Source organism: Mirounga leonina, unplaced genomic scaffold, assembly GCF_011800145.1.
Source record: "Mirounga leonina isolate KUSES-001 unplaced genomic scaffold, KU_Mleo_1.0 Mir_127, whole genome shotgun sequence".
Taxonomy (NCBI): domain Eukaryota; kingdom Metazoa; phylum Chordata; class Mammalia; order Carnivora; family Phocidae; genus Mirounga; species Mirounga leonina.
The window spans coordinates 80,168,013-80,187,477 of record NW_023270316.1 but is presented as its reverse complement, the minus strand read 5'-3'; the positions used below and the strand labels follow the sequence as shown (position 1 = coordinate 80,187,477).

The 19,465-nt window shown below is 40.0% G+C and overlaps 1 protein-coding gene across 1 annotated transcript in view; it reads left to right on the top strand.

Moving 5' to 3' along the window:
- PARP4 (poly(ADP-ribose) polymerase family member 4) overlaps nt 1-19,465 on the top strand; it is a 103,718-nt gene that overhangs the window by 6,147 nt on the left and 78,106 nt on the right. Inside the window, exons 2-10 of the mRNA XM_035003769.1 lie at nt 880-1,012; nt 6,152-6,353; nt 7,748-7,814; nt 9,146-9,221; nt 10,201-10,314; nt 13,310-13,456; nt 14,008-14,145; nt 15,207-15,380; nt 18,749-18,909. Of these exons, the coding sequence (XP_034859660.1) occupies nt 881-1,012; nt 6,152-6,353; nt 7,748-7,814; nt 9,146-9,221; nt 10,201-10,314; nt 13,310-13,456; nt 14,008-14,145; nt 15,207-15,380; nt 18,749-18,909 (1,211 nt within the window). The 5' untranslated portion in view covers nt 880. The remainder of the gene's footprint in view (nt 1-879; nt 1,013-6,151; nt 6,354-7,747; nt 7,815-9,145; nt 9,222-10,200; nt 10,315-13,309; nt 13,457-14,007; nt 14,146-15,206; nt 15,381-18,748; nt 18,910-19,465) is intronic.

The window sequence follows — 19,465 nt, the reverse complement described above, 5'->3', positions numbered from 1 at the left end:
CAAATATGTTTCCACTTAAATATAAGTTGTATGTTTTTATTACTAATTGATAAATTTTTTCTCTAGAATGGCTTAACAGAAACCCACATAACTAATGGGACTAATGGGTCTTTTTGATTTTATAGAATTATATATAAAAATCTGTGGTTTCACTATCATATATTTATTTTTAATTTAGAAATAAATGCTTCTATGTTCTTAAACCACACACTTGATCTGTAACTGAAATCTATACATTTCCGCTAAGATGTATAGTATGAGCCTATACCAAAGTATTTTGGAGTGCCATAGTATCAGCCATAAAGCTAAAAATGATTCTAAAACCAACATACTTATTGCAAGTTTGATCACTCTTCAGTTTTTGTTAAAAATGATTGCAATATGTCTTTTTAAAATAATGCCCAGCTTCCCACAGTTTTCATGTAGAACAATTTTGAATTCGCTGTCATTTATATTCACTGAAAAGAGAATCCTTTTATTTTTTTTCACAGACTCACCAGAATTTTATTATAATGTGGTTTGTTTATTTATTTATTATTTAAATTCAGTTTCATTAACATATACTGTATTACTACTTTCAGGGGTACAATTTAGTGATTCATCAGTTGCATCTAACACCCAGTGCTCCTTACATCAAGCGCCCTCCTTAATGCCCATGACCCAGTCACCCCATCTCCTCACCCACCTCCCCTCCAGCAACTGTCAGTTTGTTCCCTATAGTTAAGAGTCTCTTATCTTTCTCTGACTGATTTCACTTAGCATAATACCCTCTAGTTCCATCCATGTCGTGGCAAATGGCAAGATTTCATTCTTTTTGATGGCTGAGTGATATTCCATTGAGAATCCTTTAAAACTATGACTTGACTTTTTTTCCTACAGGATGACTATAAGGATCTTTGCAAATTGTACCTTCTGTTTGAAAGTCAAGCACTTACCTCGTCAACAGAAGAAAAAGCTACAAAATGACATTAAGGAGAATGGTGGAAATTTTTCCTTTTTATTAAATCCTCAGGTATTTGCAAACTTTCTAAGAACTGTGTGATAAATACTGTGCATTAAGGGAGGGTAGGTCAGGGCACTTGGCTGACTCAGTGGGAAGAGCATGCGACTCTTGATCTCGGGGTCTTGAGTTCAGGCCCCATGCTGGGCATAGAGCTTACTTAAAATAATAAATTAATAATTTTTTTTTAAAAGGGAGAGCAGGTCGTGGTTAGAAGGGTAAGCAGAGAAAATTAGCCACAGGAGAAAGTCACTGAAGGCAGGTGAAATTGTGACATCGTCAACAGGGAAGTTGAGCTGGAGAAAGGCAAAGGAGGGAAAACCACACGTCTCACCTTCTGTCCATTACACCTTGTGAATCTGAGGTTATTAGAGTACAGCTGAAGACCTAAACAGAAATAATTTCAGACCAGCCAAATCTGTTCTCGAAGGAGAAAAGTAATGGTGTACAGCATTTGCAAAAAGCAGTCTATCTAATCGCTCACCAGTACGTCAACCCTGAGCGTCACCTGTACAGTGTGACTCAGGGGACAAAGAAAAACGTGTATCGTGAAGTCATCTTGTACTGCTTGTTCAGCTTGTACTGCTTGTTTTGTTTATTTAAAGGCTGAAGGAAGCTACTTTCCCTCTCTTGAAATGAACTGTAAGCCTGACAGGTTAAGCTTGGTGGCTTAGCCTGCCCCTTCCTGGACCACAGCCCTGGGGCTTGCTGACCATGAGTCTGGTTTGTTCTGTGAAGTATGTTCAACTCCAGCTAGATCCTGGGTGCTCTGTGGCATTTAATAGTTTGCCTGTGATTATCAGAGATGGAATGTCCCTGTTCACCTCCAGTTTAGGCAGAACTGTATATACATCCCTTATTATACGGCTTTCCTCACTTGCCTGTTTCACCATTTCTATGGACGGATGAATAATTCAGGCCAGTTATGCCTTCTCAGTTTATCTTCTGGGTAAAGAATGCCAACATCGTCTCTCATCTTCAGAAATTCCCCCATACTGTGAGCGTATACTTTTTGGAAGTTATGTTGCCAATGTATATAAACTTTTGAAATGTGCATACCAGGTATTATAATGAAGGAGACAGCTATGTATATATTGTTGAGGAATGAGCTCCAAGATGAATTGTTAAGTGGAAAAGCAGGTTCAGAACAGCATGTTTAGTATGCTGCCATTTGTGACTAAAAATAGGGCTGTGTACTTATATGTGTGTTGCCTATGCATAGAATAGCTCTAGAAGGATATTCCAGAAACAAGTTACAACAGATGCCTCTGGGGAGATGAACTGGGAACAATGGTACAAAATGTGTTAATTTATTATTATTATTTTACTTTGTAGATATTCTACAATGTCATATACTATTTATTCCAAAATAGATTAATAAAATTACAACTTAACAAATTTAATAAATAATGAATACCTTTTGAATCTCTTGTTCAAATATGTGTACATGAAGATGTTCAGCACAGCATTGTTTAAAGGAGTGAAAATTTAGAAATAACCTCTAGGGTTCGTTAATCAATTATGGTATATCCCTATCCGTATTCTTTAAAAACTGTTGATTTTTTAAACTTTTATTTAACTAAAATTATATTATTTTTAAGAGTTTTAGAAATCTGAGAAAGATTACTATCAAGACTTTTAAGGGTGGACATTCTAGGGGAAGGAGGCAAGATGGCAACAGAATAGGGACCTCGTTTTATCTGGTCCCTCGAATTTAGCTGGGTATCTATGAAACCATTCTGAACACACACAAATTCAGCCTGAGATGTAAGAAAATATATCTGGAACTCTACAAGCAGAAAAACGATTGCTTTTTGCAAGGTAGGAGGTGTGGAATCGTGAATCTGTGGGGAAATATCTGAAGATAAACAGAGTGGGGAGGGACCCTCCATAAGCCAGTGGCCAGAAAGTGACATAACGCTGGAGTGCAAAATCAGAACCCTTAGAAATCTGTTCCAGTGAGAGACATCCCTTTCTTAAAGGGGCGCAGGGGATGAAAAGAGCAGAATTCTAGGTGGGTCATTGTGGTCTCAGGATCCCAGGAAACAGAGAAGGAATGGGGGCACCTGATCCGATAGAGTGCCCAAGCAGTGGAGCAGGGAAACCGGTTATGGTCAGCGAGCCCAGAAGGGACTCTCAGCTCCTGTCACCATAAACCATGAGCCGGGCCGGTAGGGAGACTGCTCTTTTCCTGAGCACCCTGAAAAGGATTGGAACATGTGGGCTGTTTAACATCCCCTGGGAGAGACAAAATGGCTGTGCCCATGACTGGGCAACAGCTCTCAGGATGGCGGTGGCCCCAGAAAGGAGAGTAGGATGGCATCCAGCTATTACCTGGGAGCAATGGAGAAGGGTCCATGCGTGAGCCCACAACCACTCACAGTCGCAAAGACACAAGTGCAGTGAGGCTCTCGGGCCCCCGGGACGCCCCCTGGGAGAATTGAAGTGGGCACGAATCGCCAGATTGTGTGGGGTGTGGCACACAGAGAGGCTGTGCCCACGACTGGGCAACAGCTCTCAGGGCAGCAATGGCCCCAGAAAGGACAGTAGGACAGCACCCAGCTGTGACCTGGGAGCAGCGGAGCAGGGTGTGAGTGAGCCCACAACCGCTTGCAGTCACAAAGACACAAAGCGAAGTGTCACTCTCGGGCACCAGGGATGCCCCCCGGGAGAATTGCGGTGGGGATGAACTACGGAGTCTGTAGGTTTGGTGCACACAGAAGTGGAGACGGTTTGACCTGGAGGGTTTATTGAAGAAGGGGGACCATGATCTTGCGGTTCTGGGCCAGAGATCCCGGCATGGCCATTTTTGCTCTGACCCTCTGAAGATGTGCGGAAAGCCACCAGGGAACAAAAGCCACATGGACGACCAGCTCACCTTGAGCCCATCCCCCTGACAAGGGGTGGGGCAACTCCGCCCAGACAAAGACACCTGAGAAGCAGAACAACAGGCCCCTCCCCCAGAAGACGGACCTAAGAACAGGTGGATAACAAGCTTATAGATCCCACAGGACTTTAAAACCCCAGAGCCAGGGGAAAATAATATATTGAGCTCCAGGTGTTTCCCCATGACCCGTTTATCCTTCAGTCTAAAATTTTACATTTCTTTTTTTTTTTTTAATCTTTTCCCCATTTCAACTAGATTCTTATTTTACCAACTTATGTTTTTAAGTTGCTTTTTAACTTTTTTTCTCACATCTACATTTTATCGATTTATGCCTCATTCTAGTCCTTTTTTCACTCTATCCAATTTTATATATGTATATAAACTTTGCTTTCCTTGCAATTTTGGGATGTAGTGTCTTCTAACACAGAGACCAAAATTCAATCAGGAACAAGAAGATCACCTGCTTTGTCCACCCTGTGAGATTATAGTCTCTCTCCACCACCCCTTTTTTTTATTGTTTTGGTTCATCTTGCTTTGTTTGCTTTTCTATGGTGGTGTCTGACCTCTTCAGATTTTTTCTAGGGTGCATTTTGCTTGGGTCGTGGTTGCTATTCTGGACCCTGTTCATTCACTCACCCATCCTTCCTTGGGCAGAATGACTAGAAGGAAGAACTCACAACAAAGGAAAGAACCAGAGACAATGTTCTGTGCCACAAAGCTAATCAATATGGATATAAGCAAGATGTCAGAGATAGAATTCAGGATAGCAATTACAAAGTTAAGCGCTAGGCTTGAAGAAAGCATAAATGACTATACAGAATCTCTAAGGGCAGAAGTGAGATCTAATCAGGCCGAACTTAAAAATGCTATGAATGGGATGCAGTCTAAATTGGATGCTCTACCAACTAGGGTCAGTGAGGCAGAAGAGAGAATAAGTGATCTAGAGGACAGACTGATGGAAAGGAAGGAAGTTGAGGAAAAGAGAGAAAAACAACTAATAGCCCATGAAGAAAGGCTTTGAGAATTTAATCACAGAGCGGGAACAAACAATCCTAAAATTTGTGTGGAATAAGAAAAGACCCCAAATAGCTGCAATAATGTTGAAAAAGAAAACCAAAGCTGGAGGCATCACAATTATGGAGTTCAAGCTGTATTACAAAGCTGTAATCATCAAGACAGTATGGTACTGGCACAAAAACAGACATGTAGCTCAATGGACCAGAATAGAGAGCCCAGAAATGGACCTTCAACTCTATGGTCAACTAATCTTTAACAAAGCAGGAAGGAATATCCGATGGAAAAAGACAGTCTCTTCAATAAATGGTGCTGGGAAAATTGGACAGCCACATGCAGAAGAATGAAACTGGACCATTCTCTTACACCATACACAGAGATAAACTCAAAATGGATGAAAGACCTAAATGTGAGACAGGAATCCATCAAAATCCTAGAGGAAAACAACAAGTGTTAGTGAGGATGTGGAGAAAGGGGAACCCTCTTACACTGTTGGTGGGAATGCAAGCTGGTGCAGCCACTCTGGAAAACAGTGTGGAGGTTTCTCAAGAAGTTAAAAATAGAGCTACCCTATGACCCAGCAATTGCACTACTGGGTATTTACCCCAAAGATATAGATGTAGTGAAAAGAAGGGGCACATGCACCCCAATGTTCATAGAAGCAATGTCCGCAATAACCAAACTGTGGAAGGAGCCAAGATGTCTTTCAACAGATGAATGGATAAAGAAGATGTGGTTCATATATACAATGGAATATTACTCAGCCATCAGAAAGGATGAATACCAACTTTTACATCAACATGGATGGGACTAGAGGAGATTATGCTAAGTGAATTAAGTCAAGCAGAGAAAGACCATTATCATATAGTCTTACTAATATGTGGAACATAAGGAATAGTGTGAAGGACCATAGGGGAAGGGAGGAAAACTGAAGGAAGAGATCGGAGAGGGAGACGAACCATGAGAGACTCTGGACTCTGGGAAACAAATTCAGGGTTGCAGAAGGGAGGGTGGGCAGATGGGGTAACTGAGTGATGGGCATTAAGGAGGGCACGTTATCTGATGAGAAGTGGGTGTTATACACAACTAATGAATCATTGAACTACATCAAAAACTAATGATGTACTATATGTTGGCTAATTGAACTTAATAAAAGAAAGACTTTTACGGTTGAAAATTACAGATGCAAGTAATTTCTTTAGATTTTGTTTTTACAAGTACTTAATGAATTGATTCTTTTTTTTTCTAAGTGCACACATATAATCTTAGACAATGCTGATGTTCTGAGCCAGTATCAACTGAAGTCTATCCAAAAGAACCATATCCGTATTATAAACCCAGATTTTATATGGAACTCTATCAAAGAAAGGAGGCTCTTGGACATAATGAATTATGATCCTAATAAGGCAGTGGACATCACACCACCTCCTTGTCAAAAGGCAAGCAGTTCTGGTAAGTATTTTATATGAAGCACTTAATATATTACAGGTGCTATAGTAAACATTTTGGTTTATTAAAGGCAGTCAAAGGATTGTCTAGACATATTACAAAAATTATTAAACTTCTTATCTCAGAAAATGGGCAGCCAAATAGTGAAGGACAAAAACTACTTTAGCAATAGGAATAGATTTCTCAATATCCAATCTAGTGTGATCAGATTCAAAAAGACTACAAGAACACTGATAATCTCAGAAAACCTGATGTGTCACTTTATCTGGGAGGGAGAAGAAACTTTGTGTTAAAAATTTATCACCACAACTTAATGACTGGAAATTTTATGACTAGCCTTTTGCTAAAGAAGTTCTTTCCCAAAGATGATCTCTCAAAAAGAAACATACCTCCTTTGTAAACCCAGATTTTATTTTGGAATCTGGCCAAGAAGCAAGCCTTTGGATATAGGGAAATGCCCTCCTCATGAGACATATCAAAAGTGAAGCAATTCTGATAAATAATAATCTACAGTAAGCACCTGATATATGTTAGGTATCATATAGTATATACAAATTGTATTATTTATAGGAGTTTTAGAAATCAATGTTTGGGTGTGGTGCAGCCTCTTTAGACAAATGATTGTCCAAAAATGCTGTCATCAGACTTTCTTGCTCTCAGAAAATGGTAGCTAAAACAAAATAGGCAGGATAGTAAACTTCTTTTACATTGAAAATGTTTTTCAATATCCAGAGTGATACAGTCAGATTCAGAATTACTGCAAATACATTGACACCCTTTGAAATTTTGATAGCATAATTAAAACTGGAAAGAAATTCTTGCATAAAAGGAGTTATTCCTATATATCATAATGCTATAGACAGTGTTACGCTTCTCTTATAAGAAAAATATGAAGCAAAAATTGCTTGGCTTCACATAGGAACCCTCAAATTTCCCTCCTCTAAGTAAGAACATCCTCAGGTCCTTCATTTGTGACATGATGGCACTGGGGAACTCATTCTGACCCTGCAGCATACTAGAAATGCATTTCATAACTATGCTCACCATAATCTTCTGAAGAGAAAAATTCCATTTGAAATTGAATATCCATCAATGAGTTTCAAATAATACAGATAACATTAGAATTCTCTTCACACGCCTATTAAAATAGAATATATTCTTACTATCTTTTACTTTTAATTTACCTTCTTCTTGTCCCACTTGTACTATCCTTAGATCACCAATTACTATAGCTAATTTAAGGACATCTTTAAAAAAAGAAAAGAATAGTATGGTAAGTATGACCTATATTCAAGAATCTTAAAAAAAAAAAAAAGAATCTTAAAAATTCCAGGACTTATTGTTAATAATTTTAATAAATCTTTGAGTAGTAAACAAGTGTTTTGTTTTTGTTCTAGAGGTGACAACAGATGATCCATCCCTGGACGACTCCATGGAGAAGGAAGACATTGTGGAATTCACAGAGTAATCTACTTTTATTTTTTAAAAGATTTTATTTATTTATTTGTTAGAGAGAGAGCACAGGCAAGGGGAGCCGCAGACAGAGGGAGAAGTAGGCTCCCTGCTGAGCAAGGAGCCTGATGCAGGACTCTATCTCAGGACCCTAGGATCATGACCTGAGCTGAAGGCAGATGCTTAACTGAGCCACCCAGGTGTCCCCGGAGTAATATACTTCTGATCATTAAGACTCAGTTTGCAAAATGTTTTGTAAACCTCAAGCACAGGTTTTTTTGTTTTGTTTTGTTTTTTAAGATTTTATTTATTTATTTGAGAGGGAGACAGAGAGTACAAGCAGGATGAAGGGCAGAGGGAGAGGGAGGGGGACAAGCAGACTCCCCGATAAGCGGGGAGCCCAATGTGGGGCTTGATCCCATGACTCTTGAGATGACCACCTGAGCTGAAGTCAGACAGTCAAACACAGTTTTAAAATGCTATTAATATATCATGTTTTTTGTACTTTTTTCATTTATCTCGCTTCTCTAATTCTAGGCTTTTATTTATTTAAGACTTTTTACTTCAACTAGTATAGTGATAATTATTTCCATGTTAGTATTATATAAGAGTGAACATAATTATTAGATTGATTTTAAAAAAGAAAAGGCACTGGAGATGAGATCTGGGCAGTCTGCTTACCCTGCTACCTTACCGAGAAGCCTTTAGACTTGAGACTGTTCTTCCTACCTAATAGGTCAAAAAATGGAAATAGTGACAACTTCTGCAAATGGAGTATGTGAGGCTACATTTCTATATGGCTTCGTAAAGCATACCCAAAAGTGTAGTGTCATTAAGCATCACATTGAGCCTTATTTTATTTGTTAATAGTAGTGTTAAAAGACAGAACAAATATCAAAAATGAAAGTACAGATTATGAGAAATCTGACACCTTTGTTTTAAAGGGGGTTGACTGTAGTATGAGAGTCTCTGGTGTGAGCCTGTCTGAGTGACCCAGCTTCTAAGGATCAGAACCCAAGAAAGTGCAGGTCACTTGCCTCTGCTAGGATCGGTGCTTTCTCCAGTGCCCTGGCCTGCTTCTCTTATGCCTCTGCTTCTGCTTCATGCCACCCCACCTTCCAGTGCAGACACTCAGTATTTGGCATCAGAGCTCTAGAGTTATGCAAGGGAGGAATCCAGCTCATTACATGAGACTTTTTAACCATTTTCAGAACCTCGGAGGAGATTAGGGACTTAAAATGTATTTTGTATGCAATTAGGAGACTTCTAAGAAACATTTTATGAAAATTCTGTTTCGTCTAAAAGTCCATTTTAATGTTAAAATTTTATTATACAAATTTCAGGTTTTATAAAGACATTGTTGAAATTCCTCGTTTTCCACAAGACTTTGAAGTTGCAAAATATAACACCTTGGAAAAAGTAAGAGTCTGTATTAAAAAACAAAAACAAACCAAGTGTCTTCTGATTATTTTTCCTGCTTGATAATTTTCTCGTTGTTTTGGAAAATTGTGCATATCCTGAATAAATATTTCTTAATATAAAAGTTGATTTTTAATAATCAAGACAATTTTATATTTAAAATTTAATATTTAACTTTTTAGTGTTTTTATTATAAAAGTAATACATGCTCATAATAAAAATATAAACAGTACAAAATAATAACATGACTTTTAAAAGTAAAGACCTCCTCCCTGTTTATTAACGGGTTCTTGTATTTTTAAGAATAGTATTTACATTTGACAACAAGTTATTTACATCATGCTGAATTTCCATTACTATTCATTAAAAAGAAAAAGAGGAAGTTATTTCTCCAGTATCGTATAAGGGAAAACCCTAGCATTCAAAATTATGCTCCATTTGTATATTTTAGATATTTTAATAAAATATAACTTGGAAATAACATTTCCTCTGTGACAAAGAAAATATAAAAAGTGGTACAGTTTAAACATACACAGATATATCTATAGTAAAAATACCAGCAAGAAATATACCAAAATATTAATAGTAATTATATATCTGTAGTATGACTTCAGGTAATTTTTATATTTTCTTTATACTTGCTGTATTTTCCAAATTATATCTCCAAATGAACTAGTGTTAGTTTTTTTTTTTTTTAAGATTTTATTTATTTATTTGAGAGAGAGAATGAGATAGAGAGAGAGAGCATGAGAGGGGGGAGGGTCAGAGGGAGAAGCAGACTCCCTGCCAAGCAGGGAGCCCGATGCGGGACTCGATCCAGGGACTCCAGGATCATGACCTGAGCCGAAGGCAGTCGCTTAACCAACTGAGCCACCCAGGCGCCCGAACTAGTGTTAGTTTTATAATCAGCATTTTTAAATGGTGTGTGTGGTTTGTTACTGAATGGATGCAGCTTCTGAAGGAACAACCTATTTTCCAGATCGGGGCAGAGGGAGGTAAGGAGGTGGCAGTGCTAGAACTGCAGAGCTCCCAGGACCCCGAGGACCCTGCCTTTCTCACATCCGCACATTTCCTCTTGGCTAGTGGCCTCACGGTAATGATCTTTTTTTTTTTTTTTTTTAAGATTTATTTATTTACTTGAGAGAGAGAGAGAGTAGGGGGCAGGGGGAGAGGGAGAGTGACTCTTAAGCAGACTCTGCACTGAGCACAGAGCCCAGTGCAGATCTGGATCTCACAACCCTGAGATCATGACCTGAGCCAAAACCAAGAGTTGGACACTTAACCAACTGCACCACCCAGGCACCGCAAGGTAATGATCTTTATATTGATTCCTATGTGTTTATCCACTCTGTTCATACCTAGTTTCCTTAACATTGCTCAGTGAACCTGCCAATCTGTTAAACTTTTTACCTGATAAATAGTTTTGAAAGGTAGAAACATGTCTCTGTTGGAATATGGCAGGTGAGGAGAGGAGGGTGAGAGCAGTGCTCTGACTAGAACAGCACAGGGTTCTTTCTTGTTAAAAGGAAATAGTGAGGAATTCTTAACCTCAGGAAACAAACTGAGGGTTGCTGGAGTGGTGGGGGGTGGGAGGGATGGGGTGGCTGGGTGAAGGACATTGGGGAGGGTATGTGCTATGGTGAGCGCTGTGAATTGTGCAAGACTGTTGATTCACAGACCTGTACCTCTGAAACAAATAATACGTTATATGTTAAGAAAAAAAAAAAGAAGACAGTAGGAAAGGAAAAATGAAGGAGGGGAAATCGGAGGGAGAGACGAACTGTAAGAGACTATGGACTCCAAGAAACAAACTGAGGGTTCTAGAGGGGAGGGGGGTGGGGAATGGGTTAGCCTGGTGATGGGTATTAAAGACGGCATGTTCTGCATGGAGCACTGGGTGTAATATGCAAACAGTGAATCATGGAACACTACATCAAAAACTAATGAAGTAATGTATGGTGATTAACATAACATCATAAAATTGAAAAAAATGTAAAAAAAAAAAAAAAGAAATAGTCACTGCGTGCAGGGCATGTAGGCCCCCTGCTCCTGTGCTGAATCACTTGTGGGAACTTGACTAACGTATACTCTGCTTAAGGCAATCTGTTCACACACTTAGTTAAGTACCTACTATGTACCAACTGATCTACTGGAGGCCAAAGATAAAAATTACTTCAAACCCTGCCCCTCAGAGATCACCACCAGGGATGAAACTACACATTCATGACTGTAATCCACTGGGACAGAACAGCGAGGAAGGCTTTGCAGAGGCTGAGACTTTTATGTTAGGTCACGGTCAAGTCAAGGCCATAGTTCCAACCTGAAACTATTATGAAACAAAAATAAATTCAGAACTAATACCTAAAATTCAAAGTAAACACTGCCACACCCACAGGGTGTCTTCTGTCCAGACTGATTTACAGGCAGGAAACCCAGCACCTCCTCACCCAGGTGCTCCTCAGTAGGATTGGTCCTCACAGCATAGTACTCAGGCTCTGGATGCTTCTGGCTTTGCCCCCATTGGAGGTGTCAGCTCTGGTGCCAGGAGGGAGACTCAGCTCAGGTGGGTACAGAATCCACCTGACTTGGAAGCCCACCCACAGTAGCCCATACCTGTGGTAACATGGGCCTAGGTTCAAGATGTCTTTAAGGGAGGTGCCCATTCCTTACGACACTGCTTTCAGGGAAACCTAAGGGTCAGGTCTCCCACCTACCACTTATCGTTCATTCATTGAACTCCCAGTCCTGATTTATTAATGAGAAGTCACTATTACCCAGGCAATTTTGGGAACAGATACAAAAAGTTAATCCAAGTCAAATGTGTCTAAGTAAGAGAAAGGGTTTTGTTAACCTTTTACCCCAAAAATGTATGCTGTATTTTGTGGAGGGTTTAATTGTGTGGATAAAAAGTAAGGAAACATCAAGTTGAAAACCATGATAGAACGTGTTATAATTATTTTTCTTTACTGAAAAAGAAAACTCTAAGGCTGAATAGGCCACCGTGTCCCCTCCTGCTTACTACCCTGAGAGCTCTTCCTGGGTGCCTTCCTCCCTTGGCAAGCCTGAGTCTGAGAAGGCAAATAGAGGGCTCCTCGGGTGAGTCTGCTTTGAGAGAAATTATCCTCGCTTAACCAACACTGAAAGAGATGTCCTGCAAAAGAGGCTTTTCTAGCTTGCCTCTCTCTCTCATACAAAAACATTTTGTGCAAATCTTCCAAAATTATGTTAAATTCTACCTTCTTAAATGGAGTAACTGGAACATGATATGCTTCTTTTCTTCACGTTCCAGAGGCTCCCTGTAGCCGCCAATTCAGGAGGGCGGGTTATGGTGTCCTGGGGAGTCTGACTTGCCCCGCCCCCCGCACCCCCTCCCATACACTCCAGAGCCAGGGGCTTAGCCAACACCCACAGGCCCCAGCTGGGGCTGGACTTCCCACATTCTCAGAGGTTAATAACTTTGGGACAACTGCTCACAACAGGAGCAAGGATTTCCAGGAAAAACAGACAAATGCCACATCCACGGGCAGGTTGGAAGGAAGGAGGCAGTTTGTACCTATCCAGAGGACACCTTGCTCCATGCCTTTATGTTATTTGCATGACTAAGAGCTTTCCTGCCTTTCTCCCTGCTGGTAGCTATCATTTCATTTTGACTGTGTGCTTGTCCCTAACAGTACCTCATTTCTGAGGTATTTTTCTTTTCTTCCTCTCCTCTGATTTATTTTTCTCATTTCCCAAAAAGCTTGAATGCCAGACTTCAAAGCTAATTAGACTAGTATGTAAAGTAAGAGTACGTAATCTCTGAACAGACGTTTGAATGACTCTCCCATGAATCAAATGCATCTCTTCCGCCTGTTGCGCCTTTTCAGGCTTTTCTCCCCTTACTTTCAGGTGTTAGGCAGTTTTGTGAAGAATTGAAGATTTAAGTAATTCTTTGAAAAAACTAATCAGTGCCTTCATGGCAGGGATCCAATGCCTTATTTACATTCCGTTTCCCCATGGTGCATAGGAGGTGTTCAATAAAGATCCATAGGTTAATAAGTGACTGTTTCCTCACATCCTAACATTTTGCTCCACACTATAATTCACAGACTAGAAAGTCCTCTGTAAAGAAAACCTCTGCAGATGCAAGTGAATACTACGAAAATTACATTGAAGAGCTGAAGAAACAAGGATTTCTGCTAAGAGAACATTTTACACCGGAAGCAACCCAATTAGCATCTGAAAAACTGCAAGCAGTAAGATTGATTTCTGTGTGCTATTTTGTGTGATCGACTGAATATTTTTAATAGAAGTGTTTTCTTTACGACAAATAAAAACCTGGCAAGAGAGAAGAGTCAGAGAACAAGAAGAGTAAACTCACAGGCAGGTGTGGAAACCGGGTGAGGAGTGAGTTCTAGGAAGAGCCACAAAACTTCCTGCTTGTTCCAGCAACAAACCCCCACCCATGGCTTTCAAAGATTCCGTTATAACCTAGGCCAAGAATCAGGGGTCCTTAACCTTTAATGCCACTTAAACTTTGATGCCACTGGCAGACCTAAAGCTTACAGAGGGAAGGAAAAGGCAAAAGGAGACATAAAGTGGGAGTAAAGGAGAGAAAGGGGAAATAAAGAGAGTGTAGGGGGGAAGTGGAGGTACAGGGAATTATCAGTCCCTTGGCTGCCTGTGACTCTATCCTTGGCTGTGATTATTTCTTCTCTCATCTCTGTTCATCTCAGCTTTAAATCAACTCACCAATGAAACCTTTTGTTGGTTGTTTTTTGTTGTTTTTTTTTTAACTTTGTTGCAGTTGCTTTTGGAGGAGGTAATAAATTCAAACACTCTGAGCAAAGAAGTGAGCGATTTGGTGGAGATGGTTTGGGCGGAAGCTCTCGGCCACCTGGAGCACATGCTTCTCAAGCCTGTGAACAGGATTAGTCTCCATGACGTGAGTCACGCGTGCCCTTGAAGCAGAACCTCTATAATGACAAACCTGCTTTCTGGCTTACTGGCTTAAATGATACCACGTGTGTCTGGGTGCCGGCCCAGCTGTTCCTGGATGCATTCCTGGCGTGCCTTTTCTTACCTTGGAAAAAGGGAACACTGAGAGCACTGAGGGGAAAACAAGCTTCCAAGAAAACTAGATGTTCTTATCTATATAAAACGTCAGACCCAAGAGCTGCTGCAAGGTCTGCTTTTTGGTGTCGGCTCATTGGGAGGCCTGCTCCTTTAGGTCGCAAGGTGCTTAGCAGGCCTGAGACACAGGGTTGCTCTTGGTCCTCAGTCAGATGCTCGGACCCTCGTCTACTTCAGAGCCACTGCTTCACAGTCTTGTAACTTGTGACCATTTTAGGGAAAGGCCAGGGATGCTTGCAGCCCTCCAAAAAATACTCTCCTTAATTTTGTATGACGGAAAGAGCAGATGAAAGAAACTATTCCCAATGGTACAACTTGTACAGCTGCATTGTCATAGTAAAATAATACAGTTTCCCTCTGGGGAACTAAACTAACTTATTTCAGGGAGAAAAATGTTTTCTGGGGCGAAGTCCAAACAGTGCTTACGTAATTAGAAACATGTTCCGCTGGATTTTGTTCCTAGTGTGATTCTGACAGCTTTCTAAATTTCTTGTGTGAAAAGCAAGTCTCCTGTGGTTGCATTAGTATTCCTCTCTCCGAGAATATAGACAGATATGTAGATGCAGTTGTAGCTATAGATACGGTTGTAGATGTAGGTATAGATGTAGATATACAGATACAGATATTTAAGGCTCTGTTTTTTTCCTGTAGTTAAGCTGAGCCCGGTTTTGGAAGATTTCTCATGGAGGCGGCGTCACAACTGAGCTACATCTCCTGTAAACATGGCATCTGTTTTACGGCTGGTGTCCAGTAGAAAACTAATAGTTGTGACTTACCTAACAACTATTTTAGTTGCTTTTAGGCACATTCCTTCACTTTCTCTCTGATGGTCAAGAATAACTTTAATAAGCATATACTGTCCTCCATTTAAAGGTGAGCAAGGCAGAAGGACTTCTCCTTCTAGTAAAGGCAGCATTGAAAAACGGAGAAACAGAAGAACAACTGCAAAAAATGATGACTGAGTTCTACAGATTAATACCTCACAAAGGTACAACAACTGAAAAAGTGACTCTGAGACTATTGGCTAAGAAAGAGGACCTCTGCCAGGTAAATCTCTGAAATACAGAATTCAATTTAAAATATGTTGGGGAAGGACCTTTTCAAATCTGATTAATAAAGTAGCCCTGAATCACAAAAGTTGGCTCACAAATAAATGTTGAGCCATTTTAGAATGCCTTGGGTCCTTATGGAAGTTATCTGAAACATGTTCCCAAACATGAATGTGTTGGAATAGTAGTACAAAGGCAGATATATTTAGAATTGCTACACTGTAATTTTCTATATCAGGATGATGCTGGCAGGCCAGGTCTGAGGACCCAGAGAAGGTCTCGCAGGACCAGCCAAGAGGGTCCCTGGCTGCTCACGGGATAGAGATCAAACATGGGCCAGCGGGAGGTGATAGCAGAGTTTATTGAAGGTAGAGAGAGAGAGCAGGTACAGACAGTGTTTGGGAGACTCAGAAAGGAAAGGAGGGGTCTTTGCTTGGGGCCTGGGGTTTTTATTGAGAATCATGGTCTGGCACCCAGGAACTGGTTAGAACAAAGGGCCCAGGTGTTATTCCTTGGAGCCAGGGGGTCTTGTTGTGGAGATGTCTAGTTCTGGTGGTCTGGAATGCTCTTAAGATAGCTTCATCAGTTCATTCTCACCTAGTCCTTCCTTAGATGTTATCTGTTCTTGAGAAATCTAGAGGACATAACTCCATTTGCATCACAGGCATGTGTAAAGTGGAGGTCCTAGCAAAAATAGAAACAGGAAAAGGAACAAAAGCAGATTTTTATGGAGTCCTTCAGTTTCCCTATCTCGAGATGAGTTAGGATTCTTTTTGCAAAAGAAACAGAAAGCTGTCATTGACTTAAACAATGAGAACACTTATCACCCTGTGTAACAAGAAGCCAGCTGCAGGGTGGCTTCTGGTCCATTCGCTTAGAGGTAGAATTACCAACGAGGACCCAGCTTCTTTCCATCTCTGTGCTTCCTGTAAACTTAGCTTCCCTCAGCCTGGCTCACCTTTCATGACCTCACAGCTGCAGTTATTCATAGCATCTCAACCAGAGTATTTCTTTTCTTGTCTCTTAGGGCAAGCTCCCCTGGCCCTGCAGACTCTTTGGTCAGTTCTTTGCTCAGAACTGAGTCACATGTGCATTCCTAAGCCAGTCACTGGCAAGGAGAGTGGAATTACTAACGCTGCAGAAATGGGCCCTCTCCCTTGAGCTGTAGGGGAGGGAGCAGGGCTCAGTTAGCAAAGAGGAAAGCAGGAAGGCAGCCCCAGTGTCCCCCTCACCTTAGATGAGACCAAGTCACTCCCTGGCTCTGAGTTGCCTCATCTGTGCATGAAGGAATTGGGACACGATCAGAAATCCATGACATAGACTGCAAAAGAGTTCAAAGATACAAAATAGCGCATGTTTGAGGGAAATTGTAGCTTTCAACAGATTCCTGGAGGCATCTGTAATCCAAAATAAGTGAAGAATCAACAAATGAGATGAACCAATAAATGAGATGTTAAAGGAGCCTTCCAAATTTAGTTTCATGATTTGCCTACCACCCAACATTAAGAACCTCAGTTGCTGGTTTTCCTATTGAGAAGGTGTATGTAGTGCCCATCCAAATACTTATTCATTTAACTTTTTTATTTTTAGTAGGTAATACATTTGTATTATTCAAAAGTCAAAATTATGTTTAAAAGGTATACTCAGAGTAATCTGTATTCTACCCTGCCCCTCCTCCACCCATTCCAACTCCCCAACTTGCTAGATAACCATTTTTATTAGTGTCTTGTCTTTGCAGTTTCTTTATGCAAATAGCTATAAATACGCACATATATATTTATTCCTCTCCTCTTTTTTTACATAAAAAGTTGTATACCATCTTTGCTGTTCTGCACCCATTTTTCCCCACTTAACATATCCTGTAATTGAAAGCATCCTCATTCACCACATGGTATGGGCATTCCCTAATGCCAGATGGTTGGATTGTTTCCAGACTTTGCTACTACAAACAATGCCAAAGGGAATATGCTTGAATATTTGTCATGTCGTAGCTGCACAGGAGTGTCTCTGAGATACATCCCAGAAGTAGAAGTACTGGCTTATGGGATCAATGTATCTGTAATTGTGATAGATTTTGTCTTATTCCCTCATAAAGGTTCTACTATTTGCCCTCCCACTATCAGTGAATGAGACTTTCTATTTCCTAGAGTTTTACCAAGTGTATTTATCAAACTTTCAGACTTTACCAATTTTATGGATGAGAAATGACCTCTCAGTTACAGGATTTATATTTAGTTTATGAGGTTTTTTTTTTTTTCTGTGAACTGTCTATTCATTTCCTTTGGCCCTTTTTCTTTTGGATCTTGCTATTTTTCTTCATGATTTTTAGGACCTCTTAATAAGTTAGGGAGCTTCGTCTGGGATATGAGTTGCAGATATTTTCTACAGTTCATTTTGTTTTGTTTTACTTTGCTTATGGTGAATTTGGAGTGGTTGGTTGACCTGTTCTATTTTACCATATAGAAATTTTTTACTTTTATATAGAAAAATATATCAGTCTTTTCTTTTATGGCTGGTGTATTTGAATTACAGTTAGCCCCTCCCCACATTGAGGTCATAAAGATGTGTGGCAGGCAAAATAGGGCTCCCCTGTCAATGTCTCTTTCATCTCAAAGATGGTAAAAGCAATACATCCCTATAATAAACGTAATTCAGATTATGTAGGAGCTATGTTCCCTCCTCAAAGCTCCATGACCTATGGGTATACCAAGTATACTTAGGTTCTCTCTCAGGGAAGACAACCATGTCTTACTCATTTTTGTATCGTTCAAACCTGAAACAATGCCTTGGCATACAGAACATGCTTATTGAAGTTTTGCTAACAGAATTGGACTTGAATTCTGATGATCTGAGTTCCTATTTAGTCACTACCCCATCTTTGCTGTGGAATCTTGAGCAATTAATTCAGCTTCTCAGAACCTCACGTTCCCCATCTATACAATGAGGACAATAAGATCTAATAAGACCAATGCTGTAGTGTGGATTAGAGGAACCATGTACCAGAAAACACTTTATCAACAATGATGTGCTATCCTGATGTACACTATTATTATTATGGTATATTATGCCATCCCTGAGGGCACAATAGATAAAAAAGGTATTACCTTTAATGTGCAATTTACCTATTGATCAAAAGCTTTGGGGGAGGGGTGCTGGCTGGCTCAGTCAGTGGAGCATGCAACTCTTGATCCCTGGGTTGTGAGTTTAAGCCCCACATTGGGTGTAGAGATTACTTAAAAATAAAACCTTAAAAAAAGACTTCGGTGCGGGGAACCTTATTTTTCCAGTCTTTTTGAGAAAGTGTAACGTGCGCTAAATATTTTGATATATAGTGATTCTAACATCTTGTATTATTTCCATCTACAGCTAATAAGAGACATGGTTAATGTCTGTGAAACTAATTTGTTCAAACCCAACCCCCCATCCCTTGCCAAATACCGAGCTTTGAGATGCAAAATTGAGCATGTTGAACAAAACACTGAAGAATTTTTCAGAGTTAGAAAAGAGGTTTTACAGAATAATCACAGGTATGCGTAAAGGAAATGTCTTAGGATCTGTTATTATGTAATACTATTTCAAATTCTGTTAAAAGAACTACTCTCCATAATTACGTGTGTAATTTAATCCTCTGTAACAAGGTAGCTATGTTGTGATGACAGATTACTTTCTTCTGTGCTTATAATGGGACTTGGGGACGCCTGGGTGGCTCAGTCGGTTAAGTGTCCAACTCTTGATTTCAGCTCAGTCTTGATCCTGAGTTCAAGCCCCACGTTGGGCTCCATGCTGGATTATATATATATCTGTATATAATAGGCCTTGGGACAGTATTCTGTGCTTGAAAACACTCCCTACTACTCTACTCGAAATAATTTCAAGTTTACCTAATCTTGCTGAGAATTAAATTTAAAAATTTTAAATCATGAGGTATTTTTTTTGTTTTGAAGGATATTATATAGGAAAATCCACTTAAGATTTTAAGATGCAGGACTATATGCATGGCAGCTTCTAAAATGGCCACTCCATGGCATGAAAACACTCAGTTGAAAATCTGGAAAATACGTTAAGAGATATGACACCCCTAAA